At 51.6% G+C, this 25,070-nt stretch overlaps 1 protein-coding gene and 1 pseudogene across 1 annotated transcript; one reads left to right on the forward strand and one right to left on the reverse strand.

Moving 5' to 3' along the window:
- Positions 1-443: 443 nt before the first annotated feature.
- Positions 444-25,070, forward strand: MYO1F (myosin IF). Its single transcript, XM_087816867.1, has 28 exons — positions 444-485; positions 575-712; positions 1,138-1,227; positions 1,312-1,406; positions 1,802-1,889; positions 2,000-2,089; positions 3,862-3,993; positions 4,111-4,245; positions 4,481-4,613; positions 4,847-5,043; positions 5,699-5,779; positions 5,878-5,964; positions 7,515-7,601; positions 8,092-8,259; positions 9,275-9,360; positions 11,981-12,062; positions 13,271-13,377; positions 13,819-13,917; positions 14,014-14,158; positions 18,777-18,891; positions 18,985-19,154; positions 19,847-19,992; positions 20,351-20,497; positions 20,673-20,821; positions 21,222-21,305; positions 21,904-22,099; positions 22,185-22,354; positions 23,019-25,070. The coding sequence occupies exons 1-28, from the start codon at positions 444-446 to the stop codon at positions 23,093-23,095; spliced, it is 3,336 nt and encodes a 1,111-aa protein (XP_087672993.1). The 3' UTR covers positions 23,096-25,070.
- Positions 6,928-7,389, reverse strand: LOC107529892 (ubiquitin-ribosomal protein eL40 fusion protein pseudogene; annotated as a pseudogene).

Below are 25,070 nucleotides of genomic sequence, written 5' to 3' on the forward strand. Positions count from 1 at the left end.
GGAAAGTGGGAGCCTGGGAAAGTGCTGAAGCTGGCACAGGGCAGGGCAAAGGCTCACTGAAAATGAAGATGACAGTGGCAGGGGCAGCAGGAAGGTTGTGGGAGCTGAGGAGCAGGGTCACAGCTTGGAAGAGAGTAGAGGTCACAGCTGAGCACGTGGCTCTGAGAGGATCTGAGAGGAACGGGCTGGTCCGCATGACCACGAGAGAGGAGGAGTGGCGTGGGAGGAAGGCCATGCCCAGATGGAAGGAGTGGGAGCGGGGCAAATGCCCCGGAAAAGGCAGGGACTCAGCCTGGGCTTGAGCAGGGAGAAGGGGGTTGAGGAAGCGAGGAGCAGGGAGGCTGAAAGGGAGGCGGGAAGGAGGACTTGTCATTCTGTCTGGCCGCCTCCTGGGGGCAGGGGGCCTGGACTGGACCTTGACCGCCTCTCTCTTCTGGTGTGAGATGGGGAAGGAAGTGGGGCACAATCAGAAGCTGGGGACTGAGGTGACCGGGCGGGGGCACTGAGGCACCAGCGCACCTTCCCACAGGCCCCCTTGCCAGGGCTCGCACCCACCCCACTGCTTCCACCCCAGGGCAGCAAGGAGCGCTTCCACTGGCAGAGCCACAATGTGAAACAGAGCGGCGTGGATGACATGGTGTTGCTGCCTCAGATCACCGAGGATGCCATCGTGGGCAACCTCCGAAAGCGCTTCATGGATGACTACATCTTTGTACCCTGGGCCATGGGCGGGGCAGGCAAATGGACAGAGGGACAGGATGACTGGGCAAGGGATGGCGGGATGGAGGGTGGATGGGTGCAGGGAAGGGGGCAGAGGGACGTCAGGAGGCAGGAGTGGGCCGCGAGAGCATTGGGTGATAGGACACGGTACAGATGGAGTGACAGCAGGGCTCTGCTTGGGGGTGGCTGTGTCCCCAACTTCTCCCCCTGCCCTGCGGTAGCTCAGCAACAATATACCCCATTTCTCCCATTCTGGACCCAGCCCTGTTTTTTCCTAAGAGGCCCAGGACACATCTGAGTATCTCTTCCTCTGAGCAGTGGGGTTCTAGGAGGCCCTGGGGGAGCAGGATGAGGGGACAGGGGCGCATGAGAGACAAAGCATGCCAGGACACTGCATGGCCCTTAACCACCCCACAGACCTACATTGGCTCCGTGCTCATCTCTGTAAATCCCTTCAAGCAGATGCCCTACTTCACTGACCGTGAGATCGATCTCTACCAGGGCGCGGTAAGACCAAGGCTGGGTGGGAGGCACAAGTCCCCAGGACCCCTGGCTCCTAGCCCGGGGCTGAGACCCGCCCTCCCCCCGCAGGCCCAGTACGAGAACCCCCCACACATCTATGCCCTGACCGACAACATGTACCGGAACATGCTCATCGACTGTGAGAACCAGTGTGTCATCATCAGGTACAGAGAGGGGTCCCCAGGTCCTCCTGCCCAAGCCCTGCCCAAACAGCATCACCACCCCAGGGAGATTTTCTTGGAACCCTGATCCAAACAGCCTTGCCTTCCCTCTCTGTTCCCAGCCCTGCTGTACTTTCCTCGTCACCCTCTAACCCATGATATATTTTATTTATTCATCTGTTACTATCCATCTGTCTTCCCTAAATGTCAGCTCCAGCAGGGCAGGGATTTGTATCTGTCTTGTTCCTTATTGTATCCCTAGGGCCTGGAATAGTCCCTCACACACAGTAGGTACTGAATGAATGAATGAACAAATGATCAGGCGTTAAACAGGGCGCTTCCCCCACCCCTTTCCCCTACCCCCGGCCACTGATCATTCCTTCCTCACCTGTCCCCAGTGGAGAAAGTGGAGCTGGGAAGACCGTGGCAGCCAAATACATCATGGGCTACATCTCCAAAGTGTCTGGCGGGGGCGAGAAGGTCCAGGTGAGGCCAAAGCAGAAAGAAGGGCCAGGTTTCCTCCCACTCCGTGGATTTTACCCCTCCGCACCTGCCTCGGCCTGACCTCTTCTCACCCCGCCTGCCTCTGCCCCCAGCACGTGAAGGATATCATCCTGCAATCAAACCCACTGCTCGAGGCCTTCGGCAACGCCAAGACAGTGCGCAACAACAATTCCAGTCGTTTCGTGAGTGCACAGCCCTGCCCTCCGCACTGACAAGCACACGCACACACGCGCCTCTCCCTGTATTCCCAGGATCACAGAAAATACCTGCCCCTGGATGGGACGCTCACTACCTGTTTATTGTCCATTGAGAAGGAGTCCCCCGTCGGCAGAACATGACATGTCCGGGCCACATTCTTAAATATTCCCCTGGCTGCAACCATGCCATGTCTGTTCCTAGTCACGTTTCAGGTCCAATTTATTCCTTCCTTCATTCCTTCTTTCAGGAAATAGTCCTTAGGCTCCTTCTTTGTGTCTGGCGCTATGCTGGGCCTAATGGAAGACAGAATAGGTGAACAGATCTGGATTTATGATCCTGGTTCTGTCACTATTTAGGTATGTGGCTTGGACAAAAAAAACAATATAACTTCCTGAGCCTCCTCTGTTTTCTCAGCCATAATGTGGGAATGATGTTAAGATCCATCTCATAGGCCTCAACAATTTCATTACAATGCCTGCACGTGGAAATGACTTAAAAAATTCCATACGCTAATAAGATTTTTATTTCTCAAAATATTATTAGTTGTATTTTTATTTTCTAATATTTATTTATAATTATATTTTAAGTATTTTCCCAATATTTTATTGTTAAAATTTCAAATACATGGGAAAATGGAAGAATAATAAAGTGAACACCTGTATGTCCAGTTCGTATATTACATCATTAACATTTTACTATACTTGCTTTATTGTATCTCCATTCATCTTTTTTTTATGTACTACAAAGCAAGCTGCTGACTCCATACCTTTCCCCCCAAATACTTCAGCATGCAGATCATTAATTATAGTCCATTATAAATTTGCAGTTCTCTTTTATTTATTTTAAAGTAAAATTTGTAGGTAGTAAAATACATATATCTAAAGTGGACCATTCACTGAGTTTGGAAAAATGCATACACTGTACAACCCAAACCCCTATCAATATACAGAACATCACCATCTCTCCAGAAAGTTCCCTCTTGTCCCTTTCTAGTCAATTTCTACTCCCCCTCTACTCCAGAAGCAACCACTCCTCTGAATTTTTTTTCACCATAGATTAGTCTTAGCTGTTCTAGAACTTCATATAAATGGAATCACACAGTATGTGTTTTCAAACTACTGATACACCCCAAAACATGAATAAATCTCAAAATGTATAATTACATTTTATTTTATATAGTCTTATTGTACAATAGAATATGTCATATACTACAGGTGTTTGTGTAGTATGATGACATAATTTGTATTGCTATCAGATGGAGGTGGCAGAAAGGAGAAGTAATGGAGCTTGTCTGCCCTCCAACCTCTGGCCAGAGAACACAGATGATGTCAGAGACCATAGAAGGGGCTTGTGGGGTCCTTGCTCTGGGTCAAGGACATGTGGGAGACACTCAGGATCATTGGAACAGTAGCATCCCACAGAGACACAGAGGCCTCTGTATTGTGGTAGAGGAACTGGGGAACTGGTCAATAAAATGTGATACTTCTGTGTGCCAGGCACAGGGCGGATGCCCTGAGTGGTGACTTGAATTATCAGAAAGAGAGTAAAGGGCATTCCTGGCCCAGGAAAGGGCTTAAGCAAAGCCTGGAGAGAAGGAGCTGATGGAAAAGATAAGCAGTGCATAAGTGGGAGGTGGGGAGAGGAAAGCAAGCTGAAGTCACATGGGTAAGAGGAGGAAAGAGGCCAGGCTCATAAGACCCATCCCCGATTCTTCCCTCACCTGTACCCCTGGGCCCTTGGGGTTCTCTCACATTAGGGCAAGTACTTTGAGATCCAGTTCAGCCGTGGCGGGGAGCCGGATGGGGGCAAGATCTCCAACTTCCTGCTGGAGAAATCCCGCGTGGTCACGCAGAATGAAAGCGAGAGGAATTTCCACATCTACTACCAGGTGCCAGGAAAGGAGAGCCCCACCTGTGGCCTAGGGGTAACAGTGGGAGGGTCAGTGAGGACTAGGGGACCGCAAGGCCTGTGCAGGTCCAGTGCATGAGCATCGCTCACCCTCCAGCTGCTGGAAGGGGCCTCCCAGGAACAGCGGCAGAACCTGGGGCTCATGACCCCCGACTACTATTTCTACCTCAACCAATCGGACACCTACAAGGTGGATGGCACCGATGACAGGAGTGACTTCAGTGAGACTCTGGTGAGTACCAACTGCCACTCCAGCCCTGGCAACCTCTTGTGTTACAAATCAGGAAACGGAACCAGAGGTGGGTAGGGACTTGCCCAAGGTCACACAGTGAGCGGGTGAAAGAGGTAAAACAGGGAGCCAAGTGTCCTGACTCTGAGTCCATGCTGTGACCCCAGAAGCCCGGCCTCGGGGGACAGGGTGGAGGTCGGGATTGGCAGCACAGGCTCTGTGTTTGTGATGCCCACAGAGCGCCATGCAGGTCATCGGGATCCCACCCAATGTCCAGCAGCTGGTCCTGCAGCTCGTGGCGGGGATCTTGCACTTGGGAAACATCAGCTTCTGTGAAGAAGGGAATTACGCCAGGGTGGAGAGTGTGGACCGTGAGTTTGGGTGCTGGGGAGGGCGGGGAGCAAGTGTGAGTGAGTGAGTGAGTGAGTGAGTGAGTGAGTGAGTGAGTGAGTGAACGCTTCCTTCTAGTTCGGCCCCCAGAGGGTGAGAACCCACGAGGACAATTTCAGTGTCACTGGGCAACATAGGGAGAGACAGAAGCATTGAAAGAGACAAGAGCCTGATCAGCTGCCCCCTTCCCGCCCCACCCCACCCCCCGCGGCAGTCCTGGCCTTTCCCGCCTACCTGCTGGGCATCGACAGTGGGCGGCTGCAGGAGAAGCTGACCAGCCGCAAGATGGACAGCCGCTGGGGCGGCCGCAGCGAGTCCATCGACGTGACCCTGAACGTGGAGCAGGCGGCCTACACCCGCGACGCCCTAGCCAAGGGGCTCTACTCCCGCCTCTTCGACTTCCTGGTGGAGGCAAGTGTGGCAGCACCCAGGGGTGGGAGAGGCCCTCAGGGACCAGCCGAGTGGGGGAGGCAGGCCTGACTCTCACAGCCTCACCAAGTCCCTGCGTGGGACACATCCAGCAGGGGCAGCTGGTGGTCATGTGGAAGACTGAGGGGCTCCCTCTGGCTGTGGCATGGAGCTCAGGTCTGGGCTGGGCTAGGGGCTGTGGTGACGAGGACAGGTGGGTGTATCTGAGAGCCAAGAGGAGGACTGTCTGGAGGACATAGTGGTGGCTGGATGGGGGCCGATGGGGCGGGGGGGTGTCAAGGTAACGAATGATGACAGCAGGAGCTAACACTGTGTGTGCCCTTTACTGTTGTATCTGTTTTACATGCATCAGTTTATTTCATTCTTAGAAAAAGCCCCATTAAATAGTTGCTATTATTCACCCATTTTAAAGATGAGAAAATAGGCAGAGTTGTTAAGGAGCAGAGCCAGCTCCCAAAGCAGGAACCCGATGCTCTCACTCCTGGGTTCCTCATATGGGTGACTGATAGGGGTATGCACAGAGCTGGGGAAGGCAGGAGAAAAACTGCTGTGAGGAGACATAGTCTGCAAAGTGACTAAGAGTGTAACAAGAAAGTGGCAGGCAGGCACTCACCTCCTGTCCCTACCTGTATCACAGGCCATCAACCGTGCTATGCAGAAGCCGCATGAAGAGTACAGTATTGGCGTGCTTGACATCTACGGCTTCGAGATCTTCCAGGTATGGTCTCTGCTCCCAGGCCCACACCCTGTCCCAGTGGCCCCAGGGGCCTCCAGCGTATACCCACTGAACGAAGCACTCTTTTCTTCCCTCGGCAGAAAAATGGCTTTGAGCAATTCTGCATCAACTTTGTCAATGAGAAGCTACAGCAGATCTTTATCGAACTCACCCTGAAGGCTGAGCAGGTGAGCAGGGGCAGCCAAGTGGCCAAGAATATGGGACACTGGGTTGGGGGCAGGACCATGAAGGTCACTGAGCAACCAGAAGATATCCCAGCCCCCCGTTTCCATCTCTCTCTGCTGACCCATCCAGGCTCCACCGTGAGATTTTCTTCGGAAGAGGTTTTCCACTTCTAAAGCTTTGACAAGGGCTGGGGGATAAACTCTTTGTTCATTCATTCAACAATTATTTATTTAACACCTACAATGTCCCAGGCACTGTCTACAGTACTGGGGAAGCCACCATGAACAGGATGAACAAAAATCCCTGATGTTTTCATTCAACTCATCCTGCAGAAGCAGAACCACAGACAAGCATTCAGGGTAAAGACCAGGAGAGGAGTGAGGCAGTGAGAGAGGGATTTTGTCTTAAATTTATTTTAGAGAGGGAGGGAGAGAGAAAGAGGGAGCTGGGAGAGAAACATTGATGTGAGAGAGATACATCGATGGGTTGCCTCCCACACACCCAGACTGAGGATCGAACCCAAAACCTAGGTATGTGCCCTGATGGGAAATTGAACCCATGACCCTCAGGTGCACAGGACAATGCTCTAACCAACTGAGCAGCACTGGCCAGGGCAAGAGAGGGATTTTTTAAAGCCCCAAAGGGATGTGTTAATTAGCAGGTTATGATAGGGCAACTGGGGCTCTGTTCTGCTGGAGCCCAGGGCAACTTTACAGAGCAGACCACAGGCTTGGCCCACTGAGACCAAGGGAGCCAGGGTGTTTCTCCACCAGCTCCTGTCTGTGGTTGCGGGCTGCCAGGGGTGACACTTCCAGCCTTCCCCACACAAGGGCAATGGACTTTGTTATGGGAGACAGTCCTAATTGATGAGATTGTGAGGGAAATTTGTGGGGAGCACCTGCCCATTTTCTTTTTTTTTTTTTTTTGCAACAAAAGGGAAACTTTATTGAGGCCCCATGGCCACGGGGTTCAGGTAAGATGTCGCCCTGCGGGCAAGGAGGTCGTGGAAGGGCCTTATTTGACCCTCTCCTTGGGGCGCAGGTTATTGGTGTGGCTCCACCTCTTGCGGCAGTTGACAGCGCGGGGGTGCAGGTGGGCATAACACTTGCAGCAGATCATGTTGTTGCAGCTCTAGTTCTGGGCGAGCTGGCGGAGGGAAGGCTCGTGATGCCACCCTGCAGAGGAAGCACCCAGTGCAGGGTAGACTCTGAATACTGTAGTGTGAGAGGGTGCGGCCATCCTCCAGCTGTTTGTCCACCAAAATCAGACGCTGCTGGTCAGGCGGGTTGCCCTTCTTGTCTTGGATTTTAGCTTTGAAATTCAAAATGGTGTCACTGGGCTCAGAGTCAAGGGTGACAGTCTTGCCAGTCAGGGTCTTCACAAAGATCTGCATCTCTGCGTCTGCTGGGGAGGCTGCTCAACCGCCTTGGTGAAGAGAAAGAAGGTGGCAGACCACCCCACTTTCTTCACCCACCTTTGAGCATACATTCTAGAAGTACACATAGCTTTGCCCAGACCCCCACCCCCATCTCTACCCCTTTGCCATCCCCAGGAGGAATATGTCCAGGAGGGCATCCGCTGGACCCCCATCCAGTACTTCAACAACAAAATCGTCTGCGACCTCATTGAAAACAAGCTGGTGAGAGCCAGGCCAGCTTTAGGGGGTCTCAGTGAGCCTCAGAGCTGAGCCTAGGAGACCTGGGAGAGATGGGAGGGGGTAATGGTCCCCATAGTCCCCTCTCTACCAAGGAGCACAACTGACACACCCCATCAACCTCACCCATTCATTCTGCCCACCTGCTTGCCCTCCACTCATTCACTCAACGAACATTCCCCTGGGCAGCATGCTCAGGGACAGAGGTCAGTGCTGCTCAGGACAGGTCCCCCATCAGACACCCCAGTCTGGGAAAGGTGCAGAGGCATGGATCTCTTCTGGGGTCCCTCACCCCATCCTGCACACCAAGGAGATTTCACAGCAGCCCCACACACAGATTTGGGCCCCACCACCACCTTTTGCTCTTTTATTTGGAAGTCCCCCCAACACACTTTCACCCCAGTGAAGGTCTCTATAAAGGAGTTCGGGCAGAGTAGGGCCAGGCTGAGTGACTGCCACCTCCCCATGACCGCAGAGCCCCCCAGGCATCATGAGTGTGCTGGACGACGTGTGCGCCACCATGCACGCTACAGGGGGTGGCGCCGACCAGACGCTGCTGCAGAAGCTGCAGGCAGCTGTGGGCACCCATGAGCACTTCAACAGCTGGAGTGCCGGCTTCGTCATCCACCACTACGCTGGCAAGGTGAGAAGAACCTGCCTCCCCCTGCCTCCCCCTCCCCCACTGACCCGGGGTCTCCAGGCTGCAGCCTCCCACCTCCTAGCGGAAGGAGCTCCTGGGGACCCCCCCGCCAGGGCTGCAGAATTCTACCCACCCCCTTCTCCAGCCCTACCAAACTGACCAGAAACAAGGACCCCATTCACTGATTCCCCAGAAATTGGCCTGAGACCCCCACCATGCCTTCAGTCAGAGCTGCAGAAACTCACTGGCCCCTTATCAAGGCCACAGCCCCCCCTACTAACAGGACAGCTCCCCCTTACAGGACAGAAACTTCCTCAAATGACCCCAGATTGGGCAGCAGACTCCCAAACCCCAATCTTAGCTGTAAACCCCACTAACCTCCTGATTCAGGAGAGAGCCCACAACCTTCTGACCCCAACCTGCAGACTCTCCCTTTGACCTGGCTTGCTACAGCCCACCGGTCCCTAAAATGGGCTGGAGCTCCTGTCTGCCGAGCCAGGGAATACCCACAGGCAGCGCTCCGGAGAGCCCCTGCCTTGGATGGCAGACCCAGCCTACAAGCCTTGCTGAAGTCCCCCAGAATCTCCAGCCACTTCTGTAACTTTCCCCTTGACACAGCCTCCCATCCCCTCAATTGACTACAACACAGATGCTCTGACCTTTTAACTCCAAATTAAATAGCAGCTCTCAACCCCGGGGACCTTCTGCCCAGGCTACAGCCCCCCCAAATCTGGGCTATACCATCACCTCCCCCTGCTTCTGATCCAGGTTGCCTGGACTGTAACACCAGCTCCTCTCACCTCTGACCCAGACTGCAGCTCCCACCTTCTAATTTCAACTTGAACATCAGACGCACAGGGACCCCAGGCCCAGGCTGCTGCCCCACCCCTTCTTCTGAACCATAGCTACTACCCCCCATTCTCTCACCCCAGAGCAGCACCCCCTGACCATCTGGGCTGTACGCTCCCCTACCCACCCTGGCCTCGGCCCCTCACTCCTCCCATGCCTCTCCCTTCAGGTCTCCTATGATGTCAGTGGCTTTTGCGAGAGGAACCGAGATGTTCTCTTCTCCGACCTCATAGAGCTGATGCAGACCAGTGAGCAGTGAGTGGTCCTGGGCGTGGGGACATCTGGGCAGAACCCACCCCTGGGGATGGAGGAGACCCAGGGACCACCCCATCTTTCCCAGAGCTCCCATCACACCACAGACTTTGTCAGGGTGGCTATGTGGCCAAGACAGTATTTCTAGTGGCTGGTTCTGATTCAACAGTAACCCTTCCAGTGCTCGCTCTACAAACCCAAGCATTTGGTGCAGACAGCTTCCCCTTTCCATGCAATGAAAACACATTGCACCCTACATTTTTCTGTACTGACACATATGGATCTATCTCCCTGACCACAACTACATGCCAGGTACCATCTTTTGACCTTTTTTAAAAATATATATGTCTTTATTGATTTCAGAGAGAGGAAGGGAGAGGGAGAGAGAGAGAAATATCAATCATGAGAGAATCATGATCGGCTGCCTCCTGCACGCTCCCTACCAGGGATCGAACCCACAACCCGGGCATGTGCCCCTACCAGGAACTGACCCGCTATCTCCTGGATCATAGGTCAATGCTCAACAGCTGAGCCACACCGGCCAGGCCATCTTTTGACTTTTTATACCTCAAAATTTTGTTCAAGCTCTGCTGGGGACCAGGCACAATTTGAACTTGTGAGGATGGATGACACAGGTCAGAGAACACAGCTGCTCTCACCGAGCCGGCAGGTTGAACCAGGGAAAAAGCCAACAGAATCTAGCACAGACAGTGGTTCTGAAAGGGCTGACAGTGGTTTCTGGACCGGCGACATGGGTCTCGTCTGAGCTGGTTACAAATGCAGAATCCCAGGCTCCACCCCAAGCAGACGGAATCAAAATCTGGATTTTATTAGCAAGACCCTCACCACCACCCCCAGGACCCATGTGGAAATCAGAGTGTGAGATTCACTGGTCTAGAGCAGCCATTTTTAACCTTTTTTTATCTCACAGCACATAAATTAATTACAAAAATTCTGAGGCACACCAAAAAATAATTATATTTTTTGCCAATCTGACCAAAACAGGTATAATTTTGATTCACTGACACTGGACAGTTATTGTTGTGTTGGCTGTGATTTTTTTATTTGACAATCTAAGGGAAAAGATGTCAGTGCCCCTGACTAGTCAGGCACTGCAAGTTTTAAAAATTCTTGTGGGACACTGGTTGACAATCGCTGATCTAGAGCAGTGCTGTCCAATACATTCCACACCTAACAGAATTCAAGTTACATAAGCAATTTTTTTAAATAATAGCCTTATTCAGGTATAATCGACATACCATGAAATGCACCCAATTTAAGAAGCAATTTTTACTACAGACTTGGACAACTATCACCACAGTCCAATTGGGAACATTTGCATCACCCCATAAAGACCCCCTGTGATGAACTGCAGGCAATCCCCAACCCCACCGCCTTTGTAATTTTAAATTTTAAAGTGTGCTGTGTAAGCACACTTGAAAAGTAAAAATGTGAACAGGTGAAGTTGTAAAATGTTTTCCTTAAATCACTATACCCAAAAAATTATCATCTCAACAGGCAATCAATATTTAAAAATTAATGAAATATTTTACATTCGCTTTTTCCATACTGCATATTCTTTGAAATCCAGGGTATATTTTAACACTTACAGTACATCTCAATTCAGACAGGCCAAGTTTCAAGGTTCTCAGTAACCACATGTGACCAGTGGCCACCGTACTGGAAGGCGCACAGCTGTGGTTCTCAAAGTCGGGTCCCTGGACCAGCAGCATCAGCATCCCCTGGGAACATGTTAGAAATTACAGGGCGGCAGCCCAGGGCTGTGATTGAGAAACCCAAGGGGCAGGGCAAGGCAATCTGTGTTTAACAAACTTGCCTGGTGATTCTGGTGCCCACTGAAGTCTGAGAGCCATTGGGACCAGTGTTGTGGAAAAAAACTAAGCTGATAAAGGGATAGCGAGTAGAGAGGGCACTATTCTTTTTTTCCCTTTAATTTTTTAATTGTGATAAAATACACATAATATAAAATTGCCCTTTCCACCATTTTAAAGTATACAAGTCAGTAGCATTAAGAACATTCTCAGTATTGTGCAACCATCACCATTATCTAGTTCCAGCACTTTTTCATCCCCCAAAATGGATGGAAAAGTGCTGGAACTAGATACATATTAAGCAGTCCACTCATTCTGTGGTCAGGGAAGATCTCCCTGAGATGAGAGAGGGAGCCTGATGTACCAAAGCGTACTTAACTGACACCCTGATGATGGACGCTTAGGCTGTGTCCATCTCTGACAATCACAGCAGGGCCACAGCAGCAAGCACCCACATCCCACATGCAAGCCCTACATGTAAGAAGGTTCCTGCAAGGGGTCCTGCCCCTGCTGCCCAAGGTGCTGCATCACTGGATATATTTTCCTACTTCATTTAACTTTTTCCTACTTTACTTGCTCCACCAAGTCATGCATGGTCATGGAAGAAGTAACAGAGCAAACAATCAAGGAACCAAAAGGACAAAACCAACCTTCCGATTGTCAACATCTCACCCTCCACATTCAGAAAGAACTATGCTTTTCAGGATGCCCTCTGCATCACAGCCCCACTTCTGGGAGAGGGCAACCCACGATCCAGCTGCACCTCCAACCCTTTCTCTCTCCTTGCCTAGTGCCTTCCTCCGGATGCTCTTCCCTGAGAAGCTGGATGTAGACAAGAAGGGGCGCCCCAGCACTGCTGGCTCCAAGATCAAGGTGAGCCCTAGAGCAGGCAAGGAGGAGCTGGGCATGTGGAAGTCGGTGTCTGTCTCTCTTGCATTCCAGGCCCTCTGCCCCTGTCTCTGGCACCCTGTCCAGAAGGGTCTTCTTCCAGCTCTGGGGTATGGGGCTTGGACCAGCTTCCTCAACAGGCTCCTAACTCCCCAAATTCAGAAGTAGACCATCACCTTAATTTTTTTTTTTTTTTTTTGGTCTTTTGATCATTTGCCACTTTTTAAAAATTGTGATAAAATATACATAATGTAAAATATAACATCTTAACCATTAAGTGTACATACAGTTCAGTGGCATTAAGTACATTCCCATTGTTGTACAACCAACCCCACCATCCATCTCCAGAACTCTTTTCACCTTGTCAAACTGAAACTATGTCCCCATTAAACACTAACTCCCCACCCCCAGCCCCCAGCCCCTGGCAACCACCATCTACTTTATGTCTCTATGGATCTGACTCCTCTAGAGACCTCCTATGAGTGGAATCATACAGTATTTATCCTTTTGTGCCTGGCTTATTTCACTTAGCATAATGAAAGTTTCATCCATGTTATAGCGTGAGAATTTCCTTCCTTTTTAAAGCATAGTATTCCATTGTGTGCATACACTGCTTTTTCTTATCTACCCCTTTGTTGATGGACACCTGGGTTGTTTCTGCCTTTTAGCTATTGTGAACAGTGCTGCTATGGACATGGGTGTACCATCCTAGTAATATTTAATAACCACGTATTGAGTACTTGTCAGTGCTGGTAGCAAATTCAGGACACATTACACACGTGGGACTAGTCCCACCTGGCAGATGGGGGAGGCCAAGGCTCAGGGAGGTGCAGTCACTGGCCCAGATCACACAGTAGAGCCACGATCAACACCAGGGTCTCCTGCTATCTCTCCAAACACCCCCCACCTGGAACTAATTCCTTTCTAGTCTCCACAGAGGGATTAAAATGTATAGCCAGGGCTGGCCTCTCCAGCACACACACAAGATTCTCTACCTCCAAAGTCTTGGAGGACAGGTAGGGATGTTCTGAGGGACATGAATTCCCTGAGGGCTTCGTTACTCCATCAACAAACATTTGCAGTTCCCCACACGCAGTGTGTCTCTGTCTCCTGGGCTGTATCCAGGGTGGGAGGAGAAAGGGGCCAGAGGGTCCCATCTGTGCACCACCCCGCTGCTTTCTCCTCTGCCTCAGAAACAAGCCAACGACCTGGTTGCCACACTGAAGAAGTGCACACCCCACTATATCCGCTGCATCAAACCCAACGAGACCAAGAGGCCCCGTGACTGGGAGGAGAGCAGGTGATGCCTAGCCTAGCTTGACCAATCCACACTGCGTGTCCCCAGAATGGCCCTCCCCCCGGAACCCTCCTGGGGTTGTATGACATTGCAGGACTAACCCAGGCTGACCCCTAGGACTAGTGCAAAGGCCCTCAGGGCCTCGGGGTTACACCTAGAACTGACCAAGACCCCCGCAGACCCCAGGGATGGCCCCAGACTGACTGGAGGATAACCCAGAGATTAGCACAGTCCCCAGACCCCAGGACCCACTCTAGAAGTGACTGGCCACAGAACCAACACAGGCTCCTCCTCCCAGAACCCAGGCCCCACTCCACAGAACTGATTCTCTAGGACCAGGGCTAAACTCCCAGACCTCAGCCCCCATACTGCCTCCAGCAGACCCCTCCCACTCCTAGAACTGGCGAGGCCCCCAGCATGGGACTCAGGCTGCCTTCCCTCCAGGGTCAAGCACCAGGTCGAGTATCTGGGCCTGAAGGAGAACATCCGGGTGCGCCGGGCAGGCTTTGCCTACCGCCGCCAGTTCGCCAAGTTCCTACAGAGGTGAGGTGCCCTGCCACTCCTGGCCCTAACCGCCACCTGCAGAATACCCACCAGCTGAACCATCTCCTCAAACCCTCCCAAACCTTCTGCCACCAGGTATGCCATTCTGACCCCCCAGACATGGCCACGCTGGCATGGGGACGAGCGTCAGGGGGTCCAGCACCTGCTGCGCGCCGTCAACATGGAACAGGACCAATACCAGATGGGGAGCACCAAGGTCTTTGTCAAGAACCCCGAATCAGTAAGTGTGTGTGTGAGACAGACAGACAAGACGCCTGAATCACTTGCACAGGCTCAGGTCCTGCTCTTTAGGCCACTGTGTGACCCTGAACATGTTTCCTCACCCCTCTGAGTCTCAGTTTCTCCATTTGGAAAGTGAGGAGAGGAACAGCTTCCCTTCAGGACTGGAGTGAGGATTAGACATAACAGGAAATCCCCTGCACAGTGCCTGGCACGTAGTAGGTGATCAGAAAAACCTAAATTAGCTGGACAGTCCTTGGTGGCTAGGAAGCAGGTAGAGAAACACAAGCTGCCTGAGATGACAAGCCCCTTGGAAAGCATAAGGACTCAGGGCTTGTCCAGAATGTCCTTTTGTCCAGCTCCCATTCTTTTTTCTTTCTTTTCTCCCTTCTCCATGTCCTTTCTCTCCTTTTTCCTGTCCTGTTCTATTTCCTCTTTTCTTCCTTCACTCCTTCATTCATGAACACATCAAGTCCCTGAGCCTGAGATTCATGTCAAAGTGGCAATTTCTTTTTTCTTTTTAATATGTTTTTATTGATTTCAGAGAGAGGAAGGGAGAGGGAGAGAGAGAAACACCAATGATGAGAATCATCAGTCGGCAGCCTCCTGCTCGTCCCCCACTGGGGACCGAGTCCGCAGCCCCAGCATGTGCCCCGACCGGGAATCGAACTGTGACCTCCTGGTTCACAGGTCGATGCTCAACCACTGAGCCACACCGGCTGAGCAAAGTGGCAGTTTTCTTATCCACGACCAGCCTCGGGTCCTGATATATCAAAGACAAACCTCACTGCACGTGCTCCAGCATAGGAACAGTCCCCCTCCAAAGAGCGATCATCAGCTTTCAGCCCTTTATCAAAAGGCTGGAAGCACTCCCACTCTACGCTGCCTCTGTTTTCAGGGAGAAAGCAAAGAAAGCAATGATGAGGAATCTGTCCTTGGGCCTCATGTACACAGTGACAATAGTGAATGCTGTATTATATACTTGACAGTTGCTAAGACTTCAGTGTTCTTACCACACAAAAGAAATGGTAACTATGTTGAGGTGATGGAGGTGTTGGCTGACCTACAGTGGTCATCATTTTGCAACATATAGGTATATCAAATCAACTCACATACACTTTTAAACTTCCACAGTGTTATATGTCCATTATATCTCAATAAAGCCGAAGGAAGTTCTTAAAAAAACGACGAGATCAACAAAAACCAGGGCAAGGAATCCCCTAAGTGCTTGCCTAGCACCCTGCTTCTATGTGAGGTTGGGAAGCAAACAGGGAGATGACCACCTCAGTGAGCTTAACTAGTTCACCGGGCTCCCAGGCGGATGCTGAGTTCCCCAGTCCGGGGTAAGCTGGAACAGCAGGGAACAGTGTGCTGGGGGGGCAGGGAAGGGCCAGCCAGGTGCCTCGGCGCCTGCACGATCATAGCACCCGTTCTGCTGGCACCTTTGGGACTTGAAGCAGACAGCCAGGAGACTGCTGAGATGATTGCCTTGACCTTACTGTACTTACAAGTAACTTCTCTCACCAAACCAAAAGCAACACAGGGGTGGACACTCTCCAGATTTCACAGCTACAGAAACAGCCTGTCTTGGGAGGCTGGGATCTTTGTCCCCAAATCTGTCCACATCTACCTCCTAGAGCTTTTCCCTATGGATGTACTTTGCTCCAAAATATAAAAAGTCTGGAGTCACATTCAAAGTAGATATTGTTACTAACAGAAACTTATCACAAACCAAAATTGTCCATGGCTAAAATTACACCTGAAACAATTCAATTTGTAACAGATAAGAAAGAAGAAGAAAAAATGGAGAGAGGGAGGGGAAGAAAATAGGATGGGCAGGAGAGAGAATCTATCTTGCTGGTTACTGCCAGACTGTACGATCTGACTCTGAAACATAATATTGACACTGGAAAAAAATAGACAAAATAAAGCTAGTTCTGGCTAAAACTACAGAAGGGAAAATAAAATTTTTACAAAAATTGTGGTCTGCACATTTTGAGACTTCAATTTGAATAATAAAATTCACAAAAGTAAGGTTGATAGGAAATTTTTATAACAACAAAAAAAAAATCCTGCAAACTTGCACAGGAAATAAAAATGATCCTGGTAAGAATAATTTTAGTGAAATGAAAACAGAAAAACAAACAAACAGCTTAACTGTGCTATATCAAAAACTGATCAAGGAATTAAGTGAACCTAATGGAGTTGGAGCCTCTCTCAACCACAAATGCACTTATGTGAGATGATTCTGAATTGGATTGTTTCTTGTAAACATGGACACAAAATATTCTTGGATGTGTTATACACCTGTTGGCCTTCACTGCCCATCATCTCAGGTATATTAGTTTCCTGTGGCTGCTGTAACCAAGTATCACAAACTGGATGGCTTAACCCAACAGAAACCACCCTAACCTTTGGTGGTTGACAGTGATCTATGGCATTCCTAGGTTTATAGATGCATCACTGCAATATCTGCCCGCCATCACATTGCCTTCTCCTCTGTGTCTGGGTCCAAATTTTCCTCTTCTAAGGACACCAGTCACATTGGATTTGGGGCCCACCCTATCCCAGTATGACCTCATTTGAACATGATTACATCTGCAAAGACCCCTGTAAGGTTACATTCACAGGTTCTGGGTGGACATGAATTTTGGGGGAGAACCTATTCAACCCAGTCCTCCAGGATAACCTCCGATTTGGGTCCTGTCTCAGTCCCCTTAAGCACACCTACCCTTGCCCTCTGCAGCATAAAGGAGATGCATTTTTAACTCTATAGACAGGAAGATCTATTTCCCAAATTGAAAACAAATCCTCTTTACTGGGCAGAAATCACAAGGTTAGGAACACTTGTCCCATTTTCCTGAACAGCTAAAGGGAAGAAGGTTCCTGTTTGACTGGCTCACTCTCAGTTCTGCAGGCTGGTGTCCCCTTATTCATACCTGTCCCCCTCAGCAAACCATAGAATGCACTTACCTGCCATCCAGACAACCTATATAAGGCATTACCCAGACACATTTTGCATACAGACCCACCAACCATAGAATACTAGAGAAACAAAAGAACACATACATATAAAACTGCAATGTTGACTTTGTTTTTTAATTCCTGGTGAGAAGACTCCCAACCTTTTACAGTCAGTTATAAACACCCACAGTTATAAAAATCCTCCAAGATATATTTTTATTTTTAAAGTGCATTGAACCAAGTATCTGTAGAATTCTTTTAGTCCTTGCAGGAAATCTTGGGGTTTCTGGAAGACATCAACCACCTTGGTGAGAAAGGTGGGTAGCCAGGCTTTGAGCAGTGATGGATATTTGTGTATTTGAGAAACCCCTTGAGTGGTTAATTATTTTTCTAAATAAAGCCCAATTTCATTTTCAATATTTCCCATCTTCACTGATTGACAATGCTGTCCCTTTTACCACTATATGTATGTTTGAATTAGGATATTTCCCAGCCTTCTGTCCCATTTCAATTGATTGTTCCAATCCTTGACCAGCACCCCACTGATTTTATCACTATAGATTTATAACCTTTCATATCCAGTGGGTTCCTCTCCTTGATATGTTCACCTGTTATTATTCCAAATAAACAAATATCTTTAACGGAATTTCCACTCTGATTTGGTCAAATACAGTTTATTCCCTAAGCAAATTCTGGATCAAGACCCTTAAAACTCAAAAGTCTGGCCCCAGCCAGGTGGCTCAATTGTTTGGAGCATCTTCCTGTACACCAAAAAGGTTGCAGGTTCTATGCCCAGTTGGGGTGCTTACAGGAGGCAGCCGATCAGTATGTCTCTCTCACATCGGTGTTTCTCCCTCTCTCTAAAAATCCATAAACATATTCTCAGGTGAAGATTAAAAAAAAAAAACGGTCTTCAAAAGTCTGCTTTCTGCAAAGATTCCTTTCCCAGGCCACCATGTATGGCTGTGCAGGTTGTACACGGCACAACCACATAGTTGCCAGTCACATCACAAGCCTATATGTCAGATGTTCATGTTTACAGTATCTTGTTTTTCTAAAATGCACATTGATTCACATTTCTAACATCTCTGAAGTTGGGGTGCACCTCACATGAAAGGCATAACAGCTTAATAAGCAGTGTGAGAAACCATGATGTTATACCATTTCTGGCAACACCACATAGCTATAATAGGCAGAGCTGGGATTTGAACCCAACCAGACAAGCCAGTTATAATTTAATGCAGGGGCTTGTGCCACATATTGAGAGGGAATCTTGGGTCATGTCATTTGGAGGAAGGAATTTTTTTTTTAATATATCTTTATTGATTTCAGAGAGAGGAAGGCAGAGGGAGAGAGAGATAGAAACATCAATGATGAGAGAGTCATTGATCGGCTGCCTCCTGCACACACCCCACTGAGGATCGAGCCCACAACCCGGGCATGTGCCCTGACCAGGGATTGAACCGCAATCTCCTGGACCCTAGGTCGATGCTCAACTGCTGAGCCACGCCCGGCCGGGCGGAGGAAGGAAATTTTGACCATAGTGTGGTAGCATGTGTGCAGGTGCCCCTGAGCAAGAGCATGTAGGTGAGGTGGGCTGGAGAGAAACTGGAGACAGTGGCCCTGGGGACCCACCACCCCTCCATCTCGCCCAGCTCTTCCTTCTAGAGGAGATGCGAGAGCGAAAGTTTGATGGCTTTGCCCGCACCATCCAGAAGGCCTGGCGGCGCCACGTGGCAATCCGGAAGTATGAGGAGATGCGGGAGGAAGGTGAGAGGCTGCAGGTGGGAGGCTAAGGGTGCAGACAGATGTACCTGGAAGAGCCAAGCCACAACCTCTGCCCCCCACTCTGTGTGCCCACAGCTTCCAACATCCTGCTGAACAAGAAGGAGCGGAGACGAAATAGCATCAATCGGAACTTTGTTGGGGACTACCTGGGACTGGAGGAGCGGCCAGAGCTGCGTCAGTTCCTGGGCAAGCGGGAGCGAGTGGATTTCGCTGACTCGGTCACCAAGTACGACCGCCGTTTCAAGGTGAGGCACTAGCAAGTGGGTATGTCCAAAGCCCTGGCTCCAGCCTGGCACCCCCATCAGAGGTACACCCTTACCTGGCCCAGACACACCTTTCCACGGGTATATATTCACCTAGTCTAGATACACCTATCCCATCATAGATATGTTCTCATCTGGCCAGGACACACCTGCCCACAGGTATATGTGTGACTAACATAGATACATCTGTCCATCAAATATGCCCTTATGTGGCCCAAACACACCTGTCCATCAGATGCATCTTCACCTGGCGGACACATCTGTCCACAATTACACACTTACCTCACCCAGAAGCCCTGACCACAGGGTCACCCTCACTTATCCTGGACACATTTATTCATTAGGTACACACACCCTCACCCAGTCTAAATTGATCTGTCAACTAGACATACCTTCACCTGGCCCAGACAGATACACCTATGCACAGGTACTCTCACCTGGCCTGGGTGCCCATGTCCAGCAGGTGTACCTTCACCCATCCTGTACCAGCTCAAACACCCCCTTCTAGCCATTATACCCTTACTTAGCCTCCTATTTATTATAATATAACCACTCATATACCTTTACACGGAGGGACACCCTCACCTGACCTGCCAGCACCACCCCTCTGCCTGCAATTGATCCCCACGCCCAGGGGTCCTGCCATCAGCCCCTCTGGTACTGCATCCTCACAGCCCATCAAGAGGGACCTGATCCTGACGCCCAGATGTGTTTATGTGATCGGGCGGGAGAAGGTGAAGAAGGGACCAGAGAAGGGCCAGGTGCGTGAGGTCCTGAAGAAGAAGCTGGAGATCCAGGCCCTGCGGGGAGTTTCCCTCAGGTGAGGCCAGGCACCCACCTGCTCCCCAGTCACCCTCGCCTGCCCCTTCAGCTGTCCTCATACTTGTCATCCCATCTGTAACCCTGACCATCTTACCTGCTGCTATACATATAACCCTCTCGTGGCCCTGTCACCTTCCCCTGCCCCCACACTCATGATCCTTATCTGCCAACGGCACCTGTCCCCTCAGCTGACTCTTTACCTGGCCCTTCCGCGCCTTCCCACTTCTCCGTTTTCCCCTGCCTGTGCAACTCCTCACCTGCCCCTTACCTGACCCTCCCGGCTGCATCTCACCTGTCGGTCCTTCTGCCGCCCTCGCCTGTGACTACCACATGCCTTTCCTCCTGCCCTCCCCCAGCACGCGGCAGGACGACTTCTTCATCCTCCAGGAAGAGGCGGCCGACAGCTTCCTGGAAAGCATCTTCAAGACCGAGTTCGTCAGCCTGCTGTGCAAGCGCTTCGAGGAGGCAGCACGGAGACCCCTGCCCCTCACCTTCAGCGACACGTACGGCCCTCCCCCGCCGCCACCATCGCCCTCCCGCCAGCCTAGGCACAGCCCCCCGTCTCCCACCCCACGGACCCGCGCAACTGCTCAGCCACCCCCGGGCCCGGCCCGGCAAGGATGGGGGGGCCTCCTACTTGGGAGGCGGCGCCCACACGGCTTCCTCCTCTCCCCACAGACTACAGTTCCGGGTGAAGAAAGAGGGCTGGGGCGGAGGTGGCACCCGCAGCGTCACTTTCTCGCGGGGCTCCGGGGACGTGGCGGTGCTCAAGGCTAGCAGCCGAGCCCTCGCAGTCAGCGTGGGCGACGGGCTGCCCAAAAGTTCCAGTGAGTCTGCGCAAAACTGGGGGTGGCAGCCCGAGTGGCGGAGCCAGCGAGGGACCGGCCGAGGCTGAACGGGACGAGCCCGTGAGCCGGCCCAGAGCGGGGGAGGGCCATGGGGCGGGTCTGGAAAGACTTGGAGGAGGCGACCAATGGCTGGGCGAGAAATGCGAAGGGGGCGTGGCCCAAGAGGCAGCCTGTGAGGGGGCTAAAGGATGGGGGCAAGCCCTGGAGTGGGCGAGCCCAAAGAGCCAGTGAGGGGTGGTCCCGGAGAAGAGGGGCCCATCGCTGGGCGGAGCCAGGGAGCCTGAAGGGGCGGGCACTGGGCCGGAGCCAGAAAAGACAGGTTTGTGGGCGGGGCCAAGGGTCTGGTGTGGTCTGGCCACCACCTTTGAATCCTTTTTAGAGCCTACACGTAAAGGAATGGCCCAGGGAAAACCTCGAAGAGCGGCCCAGACCCCTTCCCGGGCAGCCCCTGGACCTCCCAGAGGTGAGGAGATGCCCCCCACTGTCTTCCCTTGCCTCTTGTGTGCTCCATGACCTAAGCCAAACTTGCTGTCAGCGAGATCTAACAAGCAGAGATGACCACTCTCTTCTTCTCTGTCCAGAACTCTCCATAGCTCCCCGTCTTCCACATAATAAAGGCTAAGGTTAGTTTGGTATTCAAAAGCGCTTCAAAATCCAACCCCTGCTATAACCACTCACCCCCTCTCCTCTCATCTTACACTCCTGTCATACAAGCTACATCTTACTTTGCCAACTTACCAAATTTGTTCTTACCACCCGGCCTTTGCTGGGGCTGTTTACTCTGCCTGTTTCCGAGATTCTCACTATACTTGAGTTCCCATTCATCCTCCAAGACCCACCCAAAAAAGCCCTCCTACAGAAGGGGGTGGGGAGAAATCTTACCCCTGCAGAACCTCTCTCTTGTCCCTCCTGGCTTCTGGGTCCTGCCCTCTGGCCCAGTCACCATACTGGATTGAGAGTGTCGCTGCCTCCTCTCTCAGACTGGGAATTTGGAGTCAAATCTTCCCCAAATACTCCTAGCAGCACCCTAATAAATGTCTCCATCCTTGCTCCTGCCACAGGTCTGGACCGCAATGGGGTGCCCCCCTCTGCCAGAGGGGGCCCCCTGCCCCTGGAGATCACATCTGGAAGGGGCTCTCAGCGACCTCCCCGAGGCCCTCCATCCTCAGCCCTAACGGCCAGCAGACGCCCCCGGGCACGGCCCCCCTCTGAGCATAACACCGAATTCCTGAACGTGCCTGATCAGGGAGTGGCTGGGTACGTGGGGTGGGAGGGCAGCCCCAGGAGGTGAGCAAGCAGTGGGAGTATCTAGGGCTTTGATGAACACCCCCTGTGCCCACAGCATGCAGAGGAAGCGCAGCGTGGGGCAGCGGCCCGTGCCTGGTGTGGGCCGACCCAAGCCCCAGCCACGGATACATGGTCCAAGGTGCCGGGCACTGTACCAGTATGTAGGTCAAGACGTGGATGAGCTGAGCTTCAACGTCAATGAGGTCATTGAGATCCTCATGGAAGGTGTGTGTGCTGGGACAGAGGTGGGAGGGGCCAAAGCCCTGACACAGCCAGGCAGCCCCCTTTACCGCATGCCCATCCAACAGGAGAAAAGAGATGGGCAGCCAGGATACCGTCTTCTGAGCCAATGGCTACATAAGCTAGAGGCCTTCGGTGGAGGTCACCTCCTAAGCCACCTGGGAGCCTGGCCTCACTGCATCACACTAGTACCCCAGACTCATTTTTGTTACCTGTGAAACATAGGGCTAACAGCAGAACCTCAGAGACCCCTTGTGAGTAGGAAATGGGCCATGTCTGGATGGCCCAGGCCACTTCCTAACTTAGTCCCCTGGGCTACCCCCAGAGGGACCTGGGACTCAACAGCAGCCTCTGCAAGTGAGTGAGGAAGCCCCACTGGGGTCATTCCTGGGTCCACCATAGGGATTGAGGGGAGGGGCCTGTGGGAGATGAGGGAAGAGTGCAAGTGAATGGTCTGAAATAAGACTGTGAGCCAGTGACAAGGAAAGATCACGTGTGCATCCCTCCCTCCCTTCCTTCAATCTGTCACTCTCTTCAGCCTCTGCCTTGTGCCAGGTCAGTGGAAATGAGTAAGACAGACACTGAGCCAGCATGAAGGTTTCCCCTGGGGTGGGCTGGGTGGTGCCTCACACTCTCTTTTCTCCCACAGATTCATCAGGCTGGTGGAAAGGCCGGCTGCATGGCCAGGAGGGCCTCTTCCCCGGAAACTATGTGGAGAAGATCTGAATGGGGGGCCCAGATTCTGTCTGTCCTCCTGCCAGGGAGCCAGGCCCTGCTGGCAGGGGTCTCATTTCCCTTGGTTGCATTAACCAGAAGGTCCAGCCTGGTCCAGTCCAGGCTCTGGGTGGGTCTGAGGGGTCACCACTGCAGCTACTTCTGGGCCCTGGCCTCCCGTGTCACACCCGTTTCCACCTGTGGCACACAGGGCTAACAGCAGAACCTACCTCCCAGCTACCTTGTGAGTATAAAATGAGTCATGTCCTATCAGCAAAGCACGGCTCAAAGTAGGGAGGCCTTGACGAGTGTGACCTCCCTCCTTCTCCACTGAGGCAATAAATGTTTGCCGGGTAGAAGTATGAACTGACTGAGCGCCAAACTTCTCAGAGCCCTGTGATGTAGGAGCAACAAACGCACCATTTTACAGGCGGAAAAAATGAAGGCTTGGAGGTTGAGTCACTTGCCCAAGATTCCACAGAGCCAAGCCTTAAAAAGGTTGTCTGTCCACTTGCCAGCTTCCAGAAACTGCATCCCAGCTTCCCTTTAGAAAATGGTCCAGTTGGTCCCGTCAGATCTGAATCTGCAGCCCCAAACCCATTTAGGACCTAACTGGACCCTGAGAAAGGAGAGAGGTCCCACATGGCCCCCCACAATCCACCCTAGCCACCCCTGTTCCCTACCCCCACCCCATGTCTGTGCCACCTTGGCCCTCATTCACCTGGGGTCAAGACAGGTTCTGACATTCCAGGGCCCTGGCTTTCTGTATTTATGGTCACCGCTGAAGGGGACATCTGGAAACTGGTTTCCCCAGCTGTCTCCAAACCCATGCTGAAGTCTGAGCCTTTGAGAACTCCTTAAAATTGCAGCTGGAACCAGCTAGGTGTCCTGCCATTGTCTCAGCCTAAGGATCCTGGCTTTCCAGATGGACGCCTCCTCTGTGCTCAGCCCCTCAAAGAGCAGCCAGTCTTGGAGAATGGTGGGGTCAGGACCGAGCCAGAGAAGGGACAGGGCCTGAATGGCCAGCTGGGCCTTTTGCAGGATCTGCACCCTCTCTCTTCTGCACCTACCTAGGGAAGCTGAGTATGGCTGGAAAAAAAATCCCAAGGTTGCAACTGGGTCTCAACAGCCCTTTTATTAGTCAATCGTTATATAAAAGCTTTTAGCCAGTCCCTTGAGTGTCCCTGGTTCCTTCCATCTCTGATTTTCTCACTCTGCCCAGCCACCATTGTGTGCATCTCTTGCTGCAAGACTTAAATGTGAGAACAGCGGAGGGGAGGATAACCCACATGAGGCACTGAATTTATCAGCTGGGCATTTACTGGTGTTGAAGAGGAAATCAGGGCTTTGTTTCCCTTCTCTGCCCTCAAACTCATCCTGCAGCCTGCCTCCCCTCCCAGCACTTTGGAGTACAGCCCCATGGCCCCACTACCACTGTGACAGGCACCACATAAGCAGGAAGTAGGACCTTCTGGATAGAATGGGTGAATAACGTTTGGGTGGGGAGCTGAGTAGGGAGAAGGGAGTTACGTTTAACAAAGTCTAATAGACAGTCTTTCACATCTAGGTTACAGCATCTGCAAATCTGTCAACTTGGCCCCACCCACACAGCCCACATCCTGTTGACTCTTTTACAAAATTTCTTAAATCCAGCCCCTCTGTTCCCATCCTTGGGTGCCTGTCCTTTCTGAGGCCATACCCCACCATTCCCCAGATTGCACCAATCTCCCCTGCGTGGGTGCGTGCACACACACACACACACACACACACACACACACACACCCCTCTTCACCCTGCATCAAAATGATCTGCTTTTTAAGTTTTTAACTGTATTAAAGATAATCAAAAGAAAGAAAAGTTTTTAAATTCAAACTGCAGGCCTGGCTGGTGTTGCTCAGTGCACCAAGAGGTCACAGGTTCAATTCCAGGTCAGGGCACATGCCCAGATTGTGGGTTCATACCCCAGTGGGGCCCATGCAGGAGGCAG

The sequence above is a fragment of the Miniopterus natalensis genome, chromosome 4, assembly GCF_054644295.1.
Source record: "Miniopterus natalensis isolate mMinNat1 chromosome 4, mMinNat1.hap1, whole genome shotgun sequence".
NCBI classification, from domain to species: domain Eukaryota; kingdom Metazoa; phylum Chordata; class Mammalia; order Chiroptera; family Miniopteridae; genus Miniopterus; species Miniopterus natalensis.

Excerpts from the sequence above, each read along its gene's own strand:
- MYO1F (XM_087816867.1), top strand. The coding sequence starts at position 444 with ATGGGGAAGGAAGTGGGGCACAATCAGAAGCTGGGGACTGAG. Across the intron at positions 2,090-3,861 it reads ACAACAATTCCAGTCGTTTC|GGCAAGTACTTTGAGATCCA; the intron begins GTGAGTGCACAG and ends CTCTCACATTAG. Across the intron at positions 4,246-4,480 it reads GTGACTTCAGTGAGACTCTG|AGCGCCATGCAGGTCATCGG; the intron begins GTGAGTACCAAC and ends TGATGCCCACAG.